Source organism: Hermetia illucens, chromosome 3, assembly GCF_905115235.1.
Source record: "Hermetia illucens chromosome 3, iHerIll2.2.curated.20191125, whole genome shotgun sequence".
NCBI classification, from domain to species: Eukaryota; Metazoa; Arthropoda; class Insecta; order Diptera; family Stratiomyidae; genus Hermetia; species Hermetia illucens.
In genome coordinates this window covers 16,373,505-16,394,889 of record NC_051851.1, presented here as the reverse complement: position 1 = coordinate 16,394,889, position 21,385 = coordinate 16,373,505, and the positions used below count along the sequence as shown (strand labels likewise).

The 21,385-nt window shown below is 41.6% G+C and overlaps 1 protein-coding gene across 4 annotated transcripts in view; it reads right to left on the bottom strand.

The window, feature by feature from the left end:
• LOC119653075 (C-terminal-binding protein) overlaps positions 1-21,385 on the bottom strand; it is a 202,822-nt gene that overhangs the window by 24,612 nt on the left and 156,825 nt on the right. For all 4 annotated transcript variants that reach the window (XM_038057559.1, XM_038057561.1, XM_038057560.1 and 1 more), the window contains 2 exons: positions 6,409-6,669; positions 5,974-6,114 (listed from right to left, as the gene is read on the bottom strand). In XM_038057559.1, the coding sequence (XP_037913487.1) occupies positions 5,974-6,114; positions 6,409-6,669 (402 nt within the window). The remainder of the gene's footprint in view (positions 1-5,973; positions 6,115-6,408; positions 6,670-21,385) is intronic.

Genomic DNA, 21,385 nt, shown 5'->3' with positions numbered 1-21,385 from the left:
CCCAGGAGTTTGGCATTCCAAGAACCTCACTCAGGCGCATAATTCGTATCGATTTAAAATTGTTTCCGTACAAAATTCAATTGGCACAAAAATTAAACCCAGCTGATTATCCGAAACACCTTGATTATTCCAGATGGGCCGTCGAAATTGTTCGCAATGAACCAGGCATGTCAGACGAGGTTCATTTTCAGTTAAATGAAGGCATAAATTAACAAAACTGTCGAAAATCCTTAATTAATTGAAGAACAGCCTCTCTTCGATCTAAAAATGTGATTGTGTGGTGCGGTGTTTGTGCGGAAAAGGTCATCGGATCGTTCTTTTTCGAAAATGACGAAGGAGTCTCCGTTACCATCAATGGCGAGTGTTATCGGGCCATGATTCGTGATTTTGTCATGCCAATCACCGAAAAAAATGACATGGAAGGCTTCTGGTTTCAGCAGGATGGAACAACTTGCCACACTTCACGCCCTACAATCTATTTTTTGAACCCATTGTTCCCCGGAAGGTTGATATCCAAAAATGGTGGTTTTCTATGGCCACCGAGATCACCAGATTTGACGCCGCCAGACATTTTTCTGTGGGACTATTTCAAATCCAAGGTATACATCAACAATCCAAAGACTCTTGCTCAACTCAGAAACAACATTCGACGTGAAATAACCGGCATATCGGCCGAAATATTTACCAAAACGATGGAAAACGATAAAAAAAAGAGCACATTTGGCCATCAAGGCCAAAGGCAAACATTTGAAAGTTATCATTTTCAAAAAATAACTGGAACAAATGCCAATGAACTAAAATAACTGATATTAAAAGAACAGCAAAAAAAAAATATTTTTTTTCAGAAACAAATGGGCCCACATTAAATGGCCTATCCTGTACTATTATACGTTCGTGAAATATTGACATTGTGAAAAGTCTCTCGATATAACCAAGTAGCGATCTATGTCACCGCACGAACTGAGTTGATTCTTATCTCGACGTATTGTCCCAACGACAACGTGATAGAAGGAGAAGATACACCTGGGATAAACCTCTACACAAAATATGACTTGCAGTTTCGTCCAAAACAGTGGCAACTTATCAGACGCTGCCTCACCTCTGCCCCGTTCGTCAGCAAAAATCCACGAGATTTTACTTGAGGAGAACGAACCAACATGACAATGACCCGCCCGCCCATAAATCGTGCTAAATAAGGTGTAGTCTTCAGAAAAGGCAAATGCTCGAAGTCATCACCAAATTCCGAAAGTGCTGAGCCGTGCCGACCAATTTGCATTATGGATACAGCATGACAGCTGCTGAGCGGCTGATAAAAGTACATTTTCAAGCAATAAACGAGGATTTTGGGGATTGAGGCACTTCCCAAATTCAACCACCATTCCCTACATCTAGCACTCTTTGCGACACTGGACGTCTGAAACCTATAAAACAGGTCCAAAGTGCCTCAGTTTTCCATGAAGATGAAGAAAGTTATCTAAAGAGTAACGAATTAATCTACAACACTACCAATGGCCATTGAACTTACATACAGGTCTCGTCAGGATTCGACCAAGTATTGATGTTAGCTTTTAGGGCCTTTGGATCGCCAACGATGAAGATCTGAAAATAGATAGCCCCGACGATATCCGCCTCGTATTTACATGTTAGCTTCAACTCTAGACCGACTTATTCAGAACAGATATACACCGCAACAAAAAAGCCGACCAAGCAGTTACTGCCCGCAGCAGACTGATGGCTAACATAGGCGGCTACACTCAATATAAAAGAAGACTCCTTTTGATGAGCTCACATATTACAAGCTAAACACACTAGACTGAAGCTTTCTTAAGAACATTCGGAATGTTTTGAAGGATTGCGATTCAAAAGTAGCAATACTTGCTACAATAAGTCAAAGTAAAACCCCTGTGCGCGAATGGTGCCATAAGGTTCTCCAAGCTTCATAAGCCGCTGGAATGCCTTTCAGGATTCATATTGAAGTGGCCTGAGCTCCCGTCACGTGAAGCAACGCTATTCTTCCATTTCCACTTTCATCCGAGAGAACAAGGAAAAGTCGGAGGGTGGCACATCAGGACTGCAAGGAGAATGTTGTAACATTGCAATTTTGTTTCCAGCCATACGATACGTTGTCGTGATAGAGAATCCAATCATTGGCGTCCTGCGGATGGTCTTGATACTTCAAACGGCGAAGCACTCCTTGTAGAACTGTCCTGTAACAGTCTCTTCGGCAAGTAGAAATTCTATGTTCATATTGAAAAAAAAACAAAATTGGTGGGCGATCTGATCACTGTCCGAAGTTGCGACACGTCGTCAAAACACAATCATTTAGACCACGATTTAATCGCTCCAACGGCTCAGAACAAATAGTGTTTTTTTTTATTGGCTCATAGCTCTTCACTACCGCTCTGCGTACCCTTTTCTGGCCAGCGAAAAGGTATCCGGATTACTCAAGTGGTTAGAATGCAAGGTTGTAACCGGAAGTTCGGGATTCAAATCTGAGAGAAAGATCGGGGTTCAAATCTGAAGGTGCCGAAAGTAAGCTTAACCAGAATAACAATATTCCAAAATTCAGGTCAGAATCAACAATAGTCTAATAGATCGATTTGAGACCAACGTCGGGTCAAAGCTAGGTGGACTGGCAACTCCACTGTTCTATCTGGCACTGGAGCAGGTTGTTCGAAAATTGCCTATGCATACAAAACGCACCAGAAAAATGACGCTCTCCAGACAAAATAAACCGATCGACGAGCGCAACTTTGAAAATGGAGACAACTTTACATACCTCTATGTACAACTGACAAAAATACAAATGAAGTGAATGAAATAAAATGCCCCGCCTCGCAAATAAAACCTTCTACTCGGTCCTACCAGTTTTCAAAGCCTGTATCCACAGGGAATCAAAGCGAAACGCATTAACAAATCGATAATAAAACATGTGTTATGCTATGGATGTGAAACATGGACCCTAACACAAACTTCCGAAAAACTTGTCAATACCTTCGAGAGGAGAAAATAATAGGAGCTAAACGAAAAAATGATCAGTGGCGAATCAGAGGCAACCATGAATTGTATAAAATATTCGACGATCCTGAAGTCTCCAAAATAATCAAATATTGGTAATGGGTTGGCCACGTTAAACGTATGGAAGACATTCTTATACCTAAAAGGGCATTCGAAGGGAGAAAAGAAGGGCGAAAACCGATGGGAAAACCCCGGAAGCGCTGGTGAGATTATGTTGGTGAAGACAACGCACCACTGGTCGGATTTCGAAATTGGAGGACGCGTTTGATGGATCGATATGATTACGGGAAGGACATCCCGAAGGCCAAAACACAAAATGAGCCATAGAGCCTCGACGGCGATGACATTTCCGGGAATTTTTGATAAAAAACAATACTGTAATGATATCTTAGTCCTCAATATGGATGCGAATATATCGCCAAATATGCACCGTGTGGCTTTTTTCTGTTCCCAAAACTAAAATATCTGAATATGAAGTTTACTTGATCTTTATTTTAACGTCACATGAATTGGATAAATTCAATCGCCATCACTCAAAATTCTATAGAAGATAGTTTCTGGTGAGACAAATTGACGAACATCAGAATTAGTGACATTTGAAGGCATAGTGAGTATCCGTTCTTGAGCACCACTTGAAGTCCGTTGGATGATTTCGGATAAAATAATATTAACATCAAAACGCAATGGAAATTTTCATAAATTAGGATGCAATGATTGATTATGTTGTATATCTGCGGGTTATTTGAAGGCACGAAACGGAACGATGGCCTTTGCAGTAAGAATGATATGAATCAATTTTTGATCATATTTATAAAATCTGCAGACTGACCCCTTGTTTGTGGCACCTAAACTTAATAGGTTATAGTCTTTGGCCTTTTAACTTTGATGACCCCTTTTTAACTCTCAACTCTGCTGCTTTGCGACTGATGTCAAAACTAAATTCTGACGGGAAGTACTAAACGAGATCCATTCATTTGATAGCCCACATGAATAATACACCCGACAAAAATTGTATATCCCCTTTTGCATATAGGAGGAGCTTTCCTCTCCCGATCAACGATATCATTCGCTAATTGTGGATCTTCAATTCCAATCTTTCCACCAAATTTTTGTGTCGTGGCGGTGCATCGGCAGAAAAGTTGTTAGAGGATCTAAGCTTCGAAACGAGACCGGCGCCAGTCGCCTGCGGGCAACTGTTGAGGGAGGATCGCGCGGTGCCTACTGTATCCCCGTCGAGGAGAAGATAACATAGAATAGATTTCGGAGCATTGTTGTGCAATCAAATGAAACTACAACGCTCGAAATGTTCTGAAAAGCCTTCATGTTGCACAAGAGATTACATTAAGGTTGCGAGCCCTTCAACAACATCACAAACAAAAGATTCGGCGCAAAAAATGCATAAAGTTTTGGGCAAAGACCGACAATTAAGTATTTGGATGATTGAAGAGGAATGCGAGATATCCAAACAATCGTTCAACGCATTTTAACAGATGATTTTCAAATGAGGAAAGTCTGCCCGAAAATGATACCGAAACTCCTGATGAGTGAGATGAAGGAGTAGCGTTTATTGAAGTGCCGCGAATTTCATGAAGGCTACATAGATTTTGGTAGATCCCGAATTACAGCGTCAGAGCAGTGGCTGGCACGCTAAAGAGTCTCCTTGCGTGAAAAAGACAAGGATGAGTAAATCGCGAATCAAAACGATGCTCATTGTGTTCTTTGACCCAAAAAGTGTGGTTCGTAGGGAACTTGTGCCACAAGGACAAATAGTCAATAGTTTTACTGTGAAGTACTCAAACGATAGCGCAACATGGTTCGGCGCGTCCGAAGAGAAATTTGCAACAATTGGATGATGCACCATTACAATGCGCCAAGCCACACAGCGCTTAATGTTGGCCAAAATGGGTGTGACCCGCTGCCTCACAGGCACCCAAGAATTGAAAGACCTTTGAAAGGAATGCGGTATGGGAAACTGGAGCTAACATTAACTACGACGAACACAATCAAGGAGATTTTAGTTGTCCAGGGCGCCTTCAATGATCGTTGTATGCGATGGAAAGTATATCTTTTACGACAGCTGGAGACGATCGGATGGTCGAATCGAATGACTCCAATGAATTCCCCGGAGCTCCCTTTTGCGATTTTATCCATCATCACCATCCACACCTCTTCCAGTATCATATGCTGCACTTGGAATTGTTTTTTTGCAACTACATAATTTAACTGTACAAGACAATGATCTTGCCAGCCCTCATGTATTCCTTGGAGATTTGCGTTCTTAGCAAGAAGAATTGAGAACTCTTGGCCGCGTTCGAGAGAAGAATCCTCCGAACAATTTTTGGCCCCAACATGAGGATGGAAAATTCCGTAGCCTACATAATGACGAAATCTATGAGCGATACCATGACCGTCCGGTTGTGGATAAAATCCGGCTCAATAGGTTACAGTGGGCGGGTCACTTAATCTGTATGGATGAAGATGATCCAGCCCGGAAAGTCTATAAGGGCAATATCTATGGTAAAAAAAAAAAGACGAGGCAGACCCTGCCTAAGATGGAGCGATGGCGTAGGTCAGGACGCCAGACAGCTTTTGTGGATATCGAATTGGTGGACCTCGGCGCAAAACCGGGATGTCTGGAGTTCCTTATTAAGGCAGGTCTAGACCGGATACCGGTTGTTGCGCCGTTGATGATGATGAAGATGACATAATTTAACCTGCCACCTAACAAGACAGTTTCATTCAAATAACATAGTAATCATTAACGAGTACTTATCCACTATACAATTTCATAAATACATCATTATGAATACTAAAGAAGTAAATCATGACAGCATATTATGCTGATGAGTAATCTCTGCACATCCGGCTAATCCCCATACTTTTCTCGAAAGCAAATTATTTACGAACCCTGTTGAAGCTAAACTAATTATTTAGCTTACATTTACATTAACTTACCTGGAATACATTGTATGGTTCGTTCTCGTGAACATCTAAAGCTGCAGCTCTTATCCGTCCTTGTTTTAAAGCGACCGCCAGGGCATCGTCATCCACCAAGCCGCCTCTTGCTGTATTTACTAAGAAAGCTCCGGGCCTCATCTAAAACGGAAGCAAGATATAGTACCAAAGTACGATAACACCACAAAACGATAATAAAATTGCAATGTGGATACGATTTCAATTGCAGTTGCATGCCAACAGTTGGAAATCGATAATGCATCCTCAATACAATAACGACCAGCCAACATATTGCAAACAAATGTAACATTCTACACAACATATATACTGGGATGGGATCAAGTCCATCAGAATCGGATATGATGGCCATTAGCAATGCAACATACGCAATTAATTGATAAATACGTAGAACGTAACATTTCAATCGTAACTCACCTGTTTAATTGTGAATTCATTTATTAAATGATGATTGTGTTCATTTAGTGTGCAATGTAATGATACACAATCTGATTGGAATAGTAATTCTTGTAATGTATAAACTCGTGTCAGGCCCAGCGATTTATCAATGCCATCGGGAAGATATGGATCGTAGAATATTACATTGAAACCGAATGCTTTTGCTCGTAACGCGACCGCACTACCAATTCTGCCCAATCCGACCAGACCTAATGTATCGCCACGAATCCGAGCACAACCCTTTGAAAGAGAAATGGAAATGGAATGGGGGTTATTAGATAAATTAGTAGATATGTTGCATGTTTGATAATGTAATACGGAAATGGTAGACATGTTGTATTGATCCTCGATTGAAAGCACAAAGGGAATAAATAATTTCCCTAAGTGCATTATCAACATTTAGTTGACCGCTGAAAGCTGAAATAATGATAGCTAAAGACGTTTAACTGCTTTTGTTTATTTAATTAAGACTCAAAATTACTTAAAGTTATTAAATTCTGTGTAAAGATATTGAAAATTGATTAATCTATCATATATAATGGACACTAGAATATAATTTTCTAAAATTCGGCTCTCGAAATGGAAATTATTCTTTTTTTCAGATTTTATGTAAAGCAAAATCTTATTAAAATCGATTCACTGTCTGTCTATCTGTCGCACTTTACCGCAAGACGTCGTTCATTGTCTTTTATAGTTGGCTAACACTCAGAACTATAGAGAGCAGCAGGCGGACGATATGGCGGTACATTTTAGATTTGAGGCATTCGGTGATACGTCGATCACAAACAACATCAGTTGTGGAATGCCACTTCATCCAGGGTGCGTTAATCTGTGAAGCAATTTCATAACGCAGTTCTCCATTGGCTAATATCATTGACCCGACATATTTCAATCGCTCCGTTCTGGGCAGGTTACTTGACAAAACTGAGCGATTTAAATATCTCCAGTTAATGCTATCAGCCAATGGAGCTGCTCCTCACAGAAAGAAACACAAAACCTTTTATACCTGAAGCATCAAGCTTTCGGTTTCCCGACTTGTTTTTTAATAATTTAAAATTTCACTGAAAAATATTTTAATAAGAGGCAGTATCTCAGCTACCTTCTTGTAGATAAATAAAAGCTCACTGCCAGGAATTTGGACATACCAAAATGTACTGCGTGTAGGCTATTTATAGTGATTTATATAAGACCAAAGAATACGAAACAAATAAAAATGAACCAAAAGCGCAGGAATATTATTAGCTATGGAAACAAACAAACAAATTATTGTGGCTTACTACACCACCTAGGCTTCTCCTGTTCAACAAGGACAGACGTGTTCTGACATTGCAAAGGGAGTATATACCATTGGCACAAAATCCAGCTGAGGATGGAAATCTAGAGAATAAAATGTTGCAACTTATTCAAATGATAAATGAGTTTATCTCAGGTATACAAAATTTAATGCAAGAGATAATAAAGAAGTCAATAGATTATTTGTTGAGGATGCTGGGACTCCTGAGTCCGCACCCACTCGATGACGGACCGAACTACTTGCGAAACGACTTACTTCCTCTTTTGTGTTCCACGGATTCCGGTCCGTCATCAAGTGGGTGCGGACTCAGGACTTCCAGCATCCTCAATAAAAAATTCAATTCGATCTGATTTAGGTCTGAACTTATGACGGATTTCACTTCAATATAATTCGTACTCATTACGGTTTGCGATTATATATAAATGGAGCAATTACCAGCCCCTGCCCTGGGGGAAACCGTCAGTGAACTTTTTTCAATAGATTATGTTGTAAACTCCACTCAAGTCCTACTATTAGGTTGTTGCAAATGAAATGGCCGTTTTTGTACTAAAATTTGAAACGACTGTAAAGCTTACAAAAATTTATTTATTTAATCAAAATAGGTGCCAGTCGATTCAAAACACTTCTCCCAGCGAGATTCAAGAGCATTTATGCCAGTTTCGTAGAAGTCCAACTGTCGGGTGTTGATAAATTCCTCGAAGGCAATTTTCCGTCCCTAAATTCTTTTTCCGCCAAAAAATGATCCAAATGCTTAAAAAAGTGGTAGTCGGTTGGCGAAAGGTCCGGTGAATATGGTGAATGAGGCAGAGTCTCATACTGCAATTCGTTCAACTTTTGAACCATTGTTCTGGAAACATGAGGGCATGCATTGTCGTGAAGGAGTATCACACCATCTCTGTTGACCAATCTCGGCCGTTGAATACTTAATTTTTGGTGCATTTCCTGTAGTTGGGCACAGTATTTCTGTGCATTTATCGTTTCTCCAGGTGCCAAGAAAGAATAGTGGATAACTTCAGCTCTAGACCACCAAACACTCACCATTACCTTCTTCGGATGGAGGCTCGGTTTCGGCATGTGCTTCGGTGCCTCATCAGCACTAGCCATTGTGCTGATCGGCGACGATTGTCGTATAATATCCATTTTTCGTCACATGTCACTATTCTGTGCAAAAAAGGATCGGTTCTGTTGCGAGTGAGTAGAGAACTGCAAATTTCCATTGAAAGCGCCATATTTTGCTCCATAAGGGCATGCGGAATCCATTTTCACCTTTCCAAGTTGTTGCAAGTACCGGGAAACTGTCGAATAGTGTACGCCCAATTTCTCTGTAATGTCCCTCACGGACTGACGTGTGTCGAATTCGACTAGCAAACGCAGCTCGTCGTTGTCAATCAATGGTCCTGGATGTCCACGTGGCTCACTTTGAAGGTTTACGTCGCCTGACCGTAATTTTTCGAACCACTGTCGTGTGGTTCGTTCAGTTACCGTATCAGCTCCAAATGCGCTGTTAATGTTCTTGGTCGCCTCCGGCGCTTTATGACCGAGTTTGAACTCATACATATGTATTTCTATTCCGTTATCCCAACGATGGTCAAAACTGAAATGACTCAATTTTCGCAGAACGAAGCCGTCACCGTGCCATATTTACACGTTTTTTTGCAATTCCAATTGCATTAGCATTAAATTCAAGAAGAATTTAGATTTTGGCTGCGACGTTGCCATGCTACAATGGCGCGGTCTGACCCCCACCAGCCGGACTGCCGGCTGCCCATGTCGTTGTTGGTTTGTGCGTGGCTCGCGTGGAGCGCACGGACGGGCCCTGATCAGCTCAGCAGGTAGCCACCCTGGGTGAGCGGGCTCGAACCACTTCTGAATTCTCCCCACCCACATTGGTCAGGCGCTTGCCTGCCGACCCCCGGCTACATTCTCAGATTGGTATGGGTGTTTTGGGGTGTGCTCCGTGCGGGAGCCGTGCATGGCACTGTGAAGGTTCCCGATCCATCCGCCACCCACGTGCAGTTCGACCTGTTAGTTACGCCTGAATAGTCCGCTAATTTGACCGACGGCCATGGGAGGCTCTGGCCTATCAGTTTGGACATTTCAAGAGACCGATGATCGAATGAAAAATGATTTCACCAACCGGCCAGATATGTTTGTTTAGGCTGTCAGCTAGGATTTCGTGTTTGTTTGAGATGTGAACGAGAAAAATGCCCATTATTATTGCTGGTGAACATTTTTGATAAATGCTCACACGAAAAAATATCTCAAATTCTTGGCTCAAAGACCTCCACGTCCAGAGTTGAACTAATAATGTTGCAGTTTGCCGGTACATGGATGGTGCATTCAGTTCAACTGTTGGGTGAGTCCATTGCAGGACTCTTCCAGGAGTAATCGACAGGCCGACCTATACGTGGAAAGCGGGCTTTAATTCGTATGGCATGAACTGCCAGAACCCTTTAAAAAATTAGAAGAAATGCAAACATGCCTCGTTTTTCAAATACAGGCTCAGCAATGAAGCCGAACGGAATACTGGCTCTCCAATCCAATGAAGTTATGTGTTTTGGAGTCCATCTAGCTAGAATGATGGCTTGGTGTAAACATTTAAAAGCAAACAAATTCAGTTCATTCAATTGCGGATTAATTTTGACGACTCGTTGCACAATTACTTCAATCTGGGAAGTACTATATCAATAATAATCCACTATCTAGCTTCACAGTGAGAGTTGAGCACTATTAATCAAATATATGCTGACTTAAAACAGATACAAACAAGCCGAAACGCAGAAGCTGGGCACCATACCCTACCCTCAACCTCTTTTTCTTGTTCTACCGGTTAAAAAGAGATATGAATGGGCAGCATTACGACAACATCACGTAGGATCAAGTCACTTTGAAATAACCCATGAAAAAGCATTCTAGTTGCCAAGCTCTACCATACTTATGAAGCTTGGAAAACCTACTGACTGGCAGTGGGGTATTAACAAAATGGTAGGTCTTTCGAAGAACATTAAGTTACAGTAACAAAACTGTCAATGAATTCCTTGTTCTGAGATCAGTCCCGACATTCTGTAGTATGCCACAATATTCTGTTTCGAGTCAAGAATAAATTTAAATAAAAATGACAACTTTATCAAAATTAATATGATTTCTACTAAACTTTCCAATATTGTGCTTCATATTATGGTCTACGTTAATGTAATATTTGATAGTTCTTGCATGAATTCAAGCGGGGTTCGCAATCAATTGTAATATATTATTATTAAGTTTATTTGAGCAGATATCGGTTTGGAGGGTCTTTTGACCACTAGAAACCATATAGGATTAAATAGCGTACGACAAATAGGCAGTTGCATAGATAGAATTTGAAAGTAAGTGTAAATATTGGTTCTTTTGTATAATAATAAAGATTATATGAATATACGTCGACATTAATTCGAGTAAGATTGTGTTCGTCGAGCCAGAGTACCTAAATGACACGACAGAGGCAGATGTTGGCAAAGGTTTGTAGCTTTCGAGTAACAGTGGCCATTCCCAGTTTAGTACCACTGTTGGCAAAAAAAAAAACACTTTCTTTCGGCCTCCTCGATATTGATCCGAAATTTCTGACGCCACGTAACAAAAAACATTGCTAAGCGGCAGTCAGATCGCGAAAACGGCTTTTCTTGAAGATCAGGGCCAGCGCTCTGCAGTCACGACATGCAAGTGAAAGTAAGCGTATATCAGATAATCTTCGTTGTCAATCAGTCGAAACCAATCTAACCTTATGGCAGACTCAGTACTCAAACATTGTGTCGTCAATTAAGGCTCCCCGCCATCGCCAAGCTAACACACCACCTCGTTCACTTCCTTTACAAAAATCCTTCAAAACAAAGATGAAATATATGATCCTACTTGAATACTTCAGTAAATATTTGTTACTCTGGAATAAACTAGGGGGTAGAGGTCTAGTAAGTCATTCCTGCTTTCCCTTACTAAAAAGTCTAGATCTTTTATTCTTCTCAGTACAAAGCATACAAAACATGCTTACACTTATAAAATAATCCTAGCCTGAAATGGTTATCGTTCCGATGCTTGTAGTTCTTCTAAATAAAAATAAAACTAGGTAGCTTTCTCCTACTACAATATATTTTAATAGTTAGCCTCAGTACAGTTACTAAGGTAGCTTAAGTACTGAGGAAGAGAGTAAGTAGCTTTGGAAATACGTATTTACTATGTATTAGGAGTTCATAACCTCGCTAAATAGAAAAGTTCCATTCAACTTTTGGGTGTATGAACGGATCACATCACTTTACAACGCTGGCATCGGAAGCTTTTAGATACGATATGTAAATAGACAACATGTTCACATCAGATTCTTAATTTGATTCGGTTTTCCAAAGAAATAAAGTCTTAAATAATTCAAATAGCTTCTTCAGGGAAGCTAATTATCTATCTAAAGCCGAAGTTAATTTTGCAAAAGATACTAACCCTTTTCGCAAAATGGTATACAACAAAACTTACCCAAAGTTATAAACATTTTTATCCTGAATAGCAACCATCTACGTATGGTAAATCAAACAGATCGAGAAGGCTATCACCTTTTTTCATCTATGCGTGGCCCAAAATTCAAACTCATGCCCATGAATCAACCTATCAATGAGAAATTCCCAATTGAGAATTTTATGATGAAATTACTTCATAGGGAAATCAGAATTCATGCTAATTGATGAATTTAAAATGACAAATACGTTACGTAACAATTCGCCAAGAATATTAAGATTCCTGGTTTCTCTGCTTTAGACAGGTTTTAAACTAAAGCTTAGGTCGGAATTCTCGAAACACTTGGTTCGTTCACTGGAGATTTTACTCAACTATCTTTGATAAAACAATTCTATTTGGGCGGCCGATAATTCCAAGATATCATATCAGTATATAACATGGTATACAACAATTTCGGGAAATCTTTGCAACTTCTACAGAGCAAACGAACTGTGATAAATAAAAGAGAGAATCTGAAATTAATCCAAACGGTCTAAAAAAAGTGCTATATTGAGAATCGTCCGCATAATCCTTTACTTTGGTACCTGTTTCCATGAAGAATGTTGAATATTATTCAAAAATCGTTCAAAAATTCACAATCAATATGGATATAAACAATGAATGATAAAATAATGGTTACTTCATTGTAATTTGTTCACCTTTATCGATTAAGAATCCGACTTATAATTATTAATAGTACTAATTCCAAAGTGGTCCCCCAACTTTGTATTAACTATTTCCAGCAACGCTTAACGCTTAGTGAGCAATCGGCAACGATGGCACATAAGTGTACTGTCTGCGAAATGCCGTACATAGAAATGTAAAATATGGTAAGTGACTAAATTATTAGGGACGATACACAGAATTTTGCATTTTATAGCTTCGATTTTTTCTTTCTCTTTTATTACTATTATTGATTATAATTGGTGTCAATATTGGTAGTTTCGTTTACTTGTCCAAACAGTCGCTTTGTAGAAAAAGGAGCCAAAAAAATAACTATCATAAAAAGTAATTTGTTGAACTGTTTTAAGCGAGTTTTTCTGTGTGTGATAAAATCTACGTTGGTGTTTCAGCAACGGCAAGGTTTCAGAAATGTCCACAGAAAAAGTAGAGGAGCGTAAACATTATTACTACGATGCATACGTCCCCAGAGATCTATTACAGATGTTTCGATGCCTGTGGTAAATTATATCGAAAAAATATGATATAGAAGACACCATTAGAAAGTTGTAAGAAAAAAATTGATTAAAAAATTCCCTCGTGCTGATTGAAAAATCAGGGATATCTGCGTTGGAAATCGTAAGAAAACTGTGGCCTGTCTGGCGATGATGTTAAACTATAAGGGAATCCATGTTTCTACTAGGATAGTTTAGAGGATAGTAGCCGAAGAGAACCTGATCGTCCCTCGAACTACCCCACTCAAACCTCCGAAAAGACCGTTCAAGATTGGTGACGGATAAAACCAATTTCTTAGAAATGTAGGGTAGGAGAGACTGTCCATCATGATTGTTTCCTGATTGTAATATTTTGCAGAGGTGTTTTTCTGACGAATCAACCCTATGAATTTTAATCGGTAAAACTACATTCAATTTTATCCATATCATGGAGATGGTTAAACATCCCATTAATGTCATAATATGGTCTATAATTTTAACCAAGAACATCGGACGCCTGTATATCATGGAGGAGATCATGAAGTAGGACCAGTAAAAGCAAGTGATAGGAACCTGAATGATCCCATGATGATGGAGAATCCATTTTTATGGGTACTTTGATACTACGCCATAAAGCCAAGAGCCCTGCCGAATTCCTGGCCGAAAAAAATCGTTCTGCCCTGGCTGCGATTTCATCAGAAGTAAACCCCATACAGAGAATATGGGGGAGCTAACTAAATGGAAGGAAGTGATCTCTACCGAGTGATAATTGATCGAAACTGTCATAAAAGAATAACACCAGAACCCCATAAAAATGGAAAAGCCCATATAATAGGCATGCTCGATGCATAGAGGTGGTAACTGTAACAATAAACTATACTGGGCGGGCCTAACAGGGATGGAGCAGGGTGCTTATTGGGGGATACGAACCCATGCACACAAAGGATTGCTTAAACCTCACCAAAAAGAACCTACGAATCATAGTGGGAATTCTCACTGGTCATTGTCGGCTGAACTATCACCTGGGGAAGCTAGGGATATCTACCGACATTGCCTGCAGGTTTTGTGAGGAGGAGGACGATACCTATATACACGTCCTGGGACAGTGTCCGGCACTTGTGCAAAGTAGGTCGAGGCATCTGGGAGAACCCTTAATACCAAATGCAAAGCTAAAAGATCTGGAAATAGGGAACATACTAAAGTTTCTAACGGTTATAGGCCTGCTTGAGATACTATGATCAATAGGTACACTATAACTAATAAAAGGGGCACAATAGTTCTTCAAGGACACGGTGCCTTAACAGAATAATAACTGCAACAATGGGTGCTATAAATAAACACTAGACTTGAATAGAGCATACTGAAGGGGCGAGTTGGTTCCCGAAATGCGGTATTTGTCCTTCTTACCAACTTTTAAGTTTCATTTCATTTAACACTCAGCTAGCAATGACAAAATTAAATTGCTGGCCCTACAATTTCCTTCTTTGATTAATATTTTTTTATACAACGGCGCCATGGTACAGTTGATTGAGTGTCAGCTACACAATCGGGTTCGAATCTCGCTTGGTCATGGACGTTGTGATGTTCCAGTTTCCTTCTTCCTCTTTGACAAAACCTCCTTGCTCCCAGGCAAGGCGATTTTAGCGCCAAGATTGCCCGTTTCCATTAGCAGTTTGGTGTCCTATTGCGGTGGAAACGGTATTGTAGCATCCTATGCCTTAGTTACACGTTGACACAACTGTCTTACTTTTCCCAGCGCCGTTACCTTCAGGCCATGACTTCAGGCTCTCATGAAAAAGAGAGAACATGCTGCCAATTATATCGCATGCTTCACTAGTAGAGAGCTCAATTAAGACTCCTCTTTTAATGTTCTTCGTTTCTTGTTGCCGCGTCATTTAGGCTTGATCCACATCCTGTAGCTTGTTTTGTGTTGCATCTTTTGTTGCGTTTGTAGTACTCCAATTTTCTTCCGACTTCCATATTTCCTCCACGAAATTATTGGGTCCAATAACTAGGTCAAGGGCTTCTTGCAGGTTCCCTGCTTCATCCATGAATCTCGGATACCATAACATAACATGCTGCGTGCCTTTGATGTAGCAGCGCATTCGGAACAGTCTGGAGAATCATCGAATCCAAAGCAAATACTTCCTATAACCGTCATACCCCGTAAGAAACTATGCCAGGTGGTAATGTAGTTGTCCGTGGCTTCACTCGACACATCTTTAAATACACGGAATTAGAGCATGAATTCAGCGGCCTTTTTCGGAATTATCTCCCCGTTGCTGCTAATTCCTTCACAGTACCCTCCTAATGGCTTTTCGAAAGTCCGCAATCACTTCAGATGGATTTCCCTCTTCCTCTGGTAAAGCCAATGCACCTCATTCTCTAGAAAATCCACAAGGATCATTCCCGCGATAAAACAAACTACTTCACCCGATGTATCCTATACGCCCTGTATACACTCAACGATTGCCTGGTATGCCGAACGCACCCTCTTCCGATTCATGGTAGTATCCAATGTTGCAGCCCAGACAGGAGTCGCATATACCAAAACGGATTTTATTACCTCTGCTGTAAGCAACCTGCGTTTATATTTTGACCACAAATTAACTAGTGCCCTTGAAGCTCAACTTACCATCAGTCATCATAATACAACCTCTTGATTGCCAATCTGGACTTCGCATTCGCCACTATGATTTAATGATATGAATTTGGTTGCACGTACTCGTGTGTTTCGCTACTACCACAACCGCCAGGTTGCCTGCAAAGCCAATTAAGATGCCTAATCTGGCACGCGAAGGCCAGCACTCCATTATAAATTATGTTCCACAGCAGGGGTCCTTAGAAAGAAACCTTGGAGATTATCTGCTGTCACATTGTATTCTTTCAGCCCCTCATCCATATCGTATCAGAGAATTCCCTCCGAGAGGTAACCACCGATCAACCAAGCTATATAACCAGGAATAACTGGTTAAGCCAAGCCTGGAGCTGGACAAAACCCATACTGCCACTCCGGAAAACCAAGTACTAGCTCGGTGAACGGAAGCAACCAGTTATTTATAACCCTATCCAATCTTTCTATTGTGCCTAAAAGACAGATAGGACGATATGAAAAAGGCATACCAGGTGGTTTTTGAGAATTCCGTAGCAGAACCAACTTCTCCTCCTTCCAATTGGAGGACTACACTTCTTCGACTAAGTACGATTCAAATGCGCTTATGAACCGATTGAACCCGGTCTTCCCAGCCTTTCCTTGACGCTTTTGTTTGGGATCCTGTAGCCTTCTTATCCCCAATTTGCCAGTTATCCCGTAGTTCCTCCTCAATAAACCCAGGGATCGACAAACGTCCTGCAACATCATTGACTGAGGTCTACTATCCTCCTACTGTGGAAAAAGGGTCGCAATTATTTTGAACCTACTCGAGGCTCTTAGTAGGTGATTTGCCGTGATTTTTGTCCACATTTCGTGCTCATTGCAACCTTGTAGATAGCGCCCCACGGGTTCGTGTTTATTACAAGACACAACTGCCTATAGCGTCTGTTTACTCTTATAGTCCTTTTAAAGTCCAGCACGTTCCGGCCTCCTTTTTCCCTTTGCGCCGAGATTTCTGGATTCCGCCGATAATTTGATTTTCCACTGTACTGCATTGTAGCGTTACATGCCTCAGTTACACTGTGACACAACTGACACACTTTCTCTAGTCACTCTTTCTGAAAAGCTCCGGTGGACCAGCCATAATCCTACTTTTTTGAGTCCTTTTGTCTTCGACTATCAAATCCTGCGTTTTTATCTAATGCCAAAAAATGGCCTGGTGATCACTATAGAGGTCGTATTCATTGACCAGTCGGAATAATCCTCCCGGCAAAAAGGTACCAAGATATTTAAGGTTGACAGTCTGCCAACGTCCGCCAGTACAAGTTCCAGCTTCGGAACCTGTTCCCTCTGTTCCTATGCTCGAGAACCCAAAGGAGGATGACCTTGAGTGTGCCACCCAGACGGTTCAGCGCATCTCTGCACTGCCCCACCAGCCTGGAAGATGTCGTCTCTGAGTACAAGGCCTTGATGGTTGCTTGGATGTCGATAAGAATGGCTATGTTACGGTTGGGGACCGAATCACGCTCCAGCCATCGACTGACGATATACTGTGTGTATCCGAGAAAACTCCTGCGATCCATCGATAGAGAATACTGAGTCATAACCTTGCAACATTCAACCGGTCTTCCACTGTGCCCTGGTTGGAAAGTCCACAGCAAAGTTTCTCGTGAAGTTCAGCTTGCGTGTGGCATAGTCCGTGGGGAATGCCCAGATTTCCCGAGTAGTTTTCAGTTAAAAAAGAAAGTGACACTCGTGGTTTTCATTGATAATAACGATGATGTGAATTACGAATTTTCGCTAAGAATCAGTCAACAATGAACCTTATTGGTTTGTAGAAAACAATTGGTCAAAGGATTTATAGCAAACAGTTCGTGGTCTTCAACACATGATAACGAACCGCCACATAATGCCATCGTTATTCGTGAATTTTTCACCCTACACACAACAAATACCACCCAACATCAAACAAGTTCACCTGATTTGCCTCCCTTCGATTTTCCTCTGTTCAACCCGGGCAAAAAACCAATAATGGGGATGCTTTTCAGCAGCAGAGAGGATGTAATGGACAAATCGAATTTGCTCTGGTGGTCACACCGATGAACGCATGTTAGCAGCCCAGAGGAGATAATGGAAAGATTGAAAGTGATTCTGATGGACCTATCAAGTAACGAATTTAAAAAATGTTTTGAGGATTGGCTCAAACGCTGGCGTGTGTTGAAATTCAAGTACTTTTACGACATTAGTGAACTTAAAGATAAAGATATTCACTTATCAAACCGTCTAGACACAGAGCTAGGAAATCTGCCTAACGACCCTGTTATACCCGTAACTGTGACTTGCAATTTATCAGAGTCAGCGGTTGAATCTAAGGCAAATAGATGACCTAAAAGTGGTCTACCCAAAAGAATGCGAGACTCGATGCAGACTTTATTCGGTACTCTGGATGAAGTCATCAAAATTACTAACGGGAGGGTGAACGCCATCATCCAATATATCGATTGTACTCGCCAGTGTATAGGATTCGAGCTCGACAAAATGGAACGTGAAAATTTCTATCGTCTCAAGATTCAAGTCAAAGAAAAAGAAGGAGAAACTACGCAAAGAAGAGCTTCTGGCAAAGGGCGTCGACATTGGCTAACATTGTAAATGGCCGTCCGACCAACCAAGTGGACAAATGAATCCCCAAAGCGGTCATGGAAAGTGAAGTTTTTTGATATGATAATAGTTGGTAGTAAGCGCAGGATTCTTTTCCTTCTTTCTTTCTAGCCCTCGTTCCTCTCGCATGTCGGCTGTGCTCGCGGGTTGCTTCGCTTCGTCTTAGGATGTCCACGGATAAAATGGAGGCAGCTCCCTTAGTAACTGACGTGGTAATACGACTACATCTATTTTTGGCGTAGAAGCCCGACATCATGGTTCGGCCACCCCGAATCGCAATTCACTCTAGTTGGCGTGACAACGGTCATTATACGATTTAATTACACACTTGTCCGACTGGATGAAGAGACAATTGAGCCTCTCTCAGACATGGACAAGAAATGTTTCTATAAGAGGAGGAAGGAGCAGCTCATTAGCTGTCTACCAGTGAGTGAGGTAATCATTTACTGTCAGACCGTCGCTGCGCGAAATGAAGTAGTTGATGCCAACAAAGTCGACACCGAGACCATACTTGCATATGCACGCAAAACCCATGAGATCCAGATGCGACCTGTGTGCGGCGAGGTGTCTTATGACAAGTCAAACCGGGTAGTTCAACTACAAAAGACGAAGGCAGCGTTGACAGCCACCGCTTCTAAGTTGACAGAGACAGTCGGCGCTTTGCGTTCGAGACATACTAGATATGGTCCACATTCGCCTCCCGAAAAGAGCGATTGGGTTTGTCAGAATTCCTGGCAAGTATCACGGTATGCTGCTGCCCATAGGTCCGCGGAAACGGCCCGCAAATGTACCAGACCCTATACTTTTCCTACAAAAAACTAGACTTGTCAAGAGATCTGCGGAGGCTACAAGAAATTCAGCACCACATCGCTTGACAATTTACGACCCCTTGAGCAAGGATCACTATCTTGTCGACATAAACGCTGAAGTTTCGATTCTTCCGGTATCCAAGAAACATAAATTGGCACCGCAATCGTTAAAAATCACAGCAGCAAATTCCTCGTCGAACTCCACCTACCGCTACAAACAGGTAGACATGCGCACAGTGCTGCGACGAGCGTTTTCTTGTCGCTTCATAATCTCCGATACCAAGCACAAATTCCCTGTGCCACTATGGGCTGCTAGGTAGTCGGCACAATAGCTGATTCCCCTCATTGACCCTACGACCTCGCTTAAGTCATTTTGAAGAATCTGACCTTGCACGCCCAACACTTTCTTGGATTGTACAATATGGGGCAAACGTTTCAGAGATTCATCCATTTTGTGCCGCGAAACCTTACTTTTTGTCTCGTTTACTTGGATGATGTTCTGATCGCATCTTCCTCGAGCGCCTTTTTGAATGTCTCTTTGAGGCTGCAAATTGTTACAATATCAGATGAGATTCCTCGGCCGCTTGATTACCCCTGAAGACATGCAACCGGAACCGGTCAAACGGACTCCCTCTTCCAAAAGCAGCCATATTATATTGGGCATGTTAAACTTCTACCCTCGTTTCTTGCGTAAAGCCACCCACCATCAATCTATCCTTAACGGCTAACTGTCTCGGCCGAAGACCAAAGACTCCCGCCGAATTGCGTGGTCTTCTGAGCCTGTCAGGCGTTTGAGGCCACCAGGCAACAGCTAGTGAAAGGTACATTTCAGCTACTACAGCAAGATCTACCCTTAGCCGATATTCACCCATACCTCAGACACCGCCGCAGCTGCTGCCCTTCACCAAAAGGTGAGCCAAATCTTTCAACCGTTGAACTTCTTTGCCAAGCAGCTGAACCCTACTCAACAGAATTATAGCACTTACAATCGCGAGTTATCAGCCGCGTACCTCGCAATTAAATACTTTCGATGATTAGCTACTCACTTTTGCTTAGAAACAGAAGCTCAACAAAACGTCACCTCGACAACTTCAACTGAGTTTTCTCAGTCAGTTCACTTCCGACATTCACCACGTGTCTGGAAAAGATCTGTTTGCTGACGCTTTGTCACATGTTGCAGATGTCAAGGTTGACGGTACCATTGATTTTCCAGCAACGACGGAGTAGACGTAGAAGGAGGGCGTTATTCTTTAGAGCCTCAAAAATAACTCCAAATACACATTTAGGGAGTTAAGGTCCAGTACATACAGCGAGACCTCAGACAAGGCTGTATATTCCGGCCGATTTCCGTAAGAAAGTATATCACGTCGTTCACAATGTAACCCACCCAAGCATCAAAGCAACGAATAGATTAGTCATCGCAAAGTGTTTCTGGTCGTCCAAAGACAAGGACATTATTTCTTGGACCAGACAATGCGTGACATACCAGAAGTCAAGATCACGGAGCATGTGAGAAAAGAGGTAGGCGTGTTCCTTCCGTCCACCAAGCGTTTCCACACAGTCCATTCCGACCTAATTGGCTCTTAGCGAGACTAAATTATTGCCTCACAAATATTTATAGGTTTACACGGTGGCCAGAGGCGATACCTCTGAAAGATATTTCTGCACAATCTTGTTTAGGCAAACTCCTCGGCTTCAAAGGCCACCGGACAACCACATACTACCCGTAGTCCAATGGGATGCTTGAAAGATAGCACAGGGCGCTGAGGGTCCCTATGATGACTTAAGAAAACCCTTCTTGGTCTTAAGTCCTGCCACTCGTAACATTTGGCCACGGACAGCCAATTGGGAAAAATTTGCTAATATTTCCACGAAACTGGTAGACTGGGAAAACCTAAGATCCCCAGCGACTCGACATTGGAACAGACTTTAA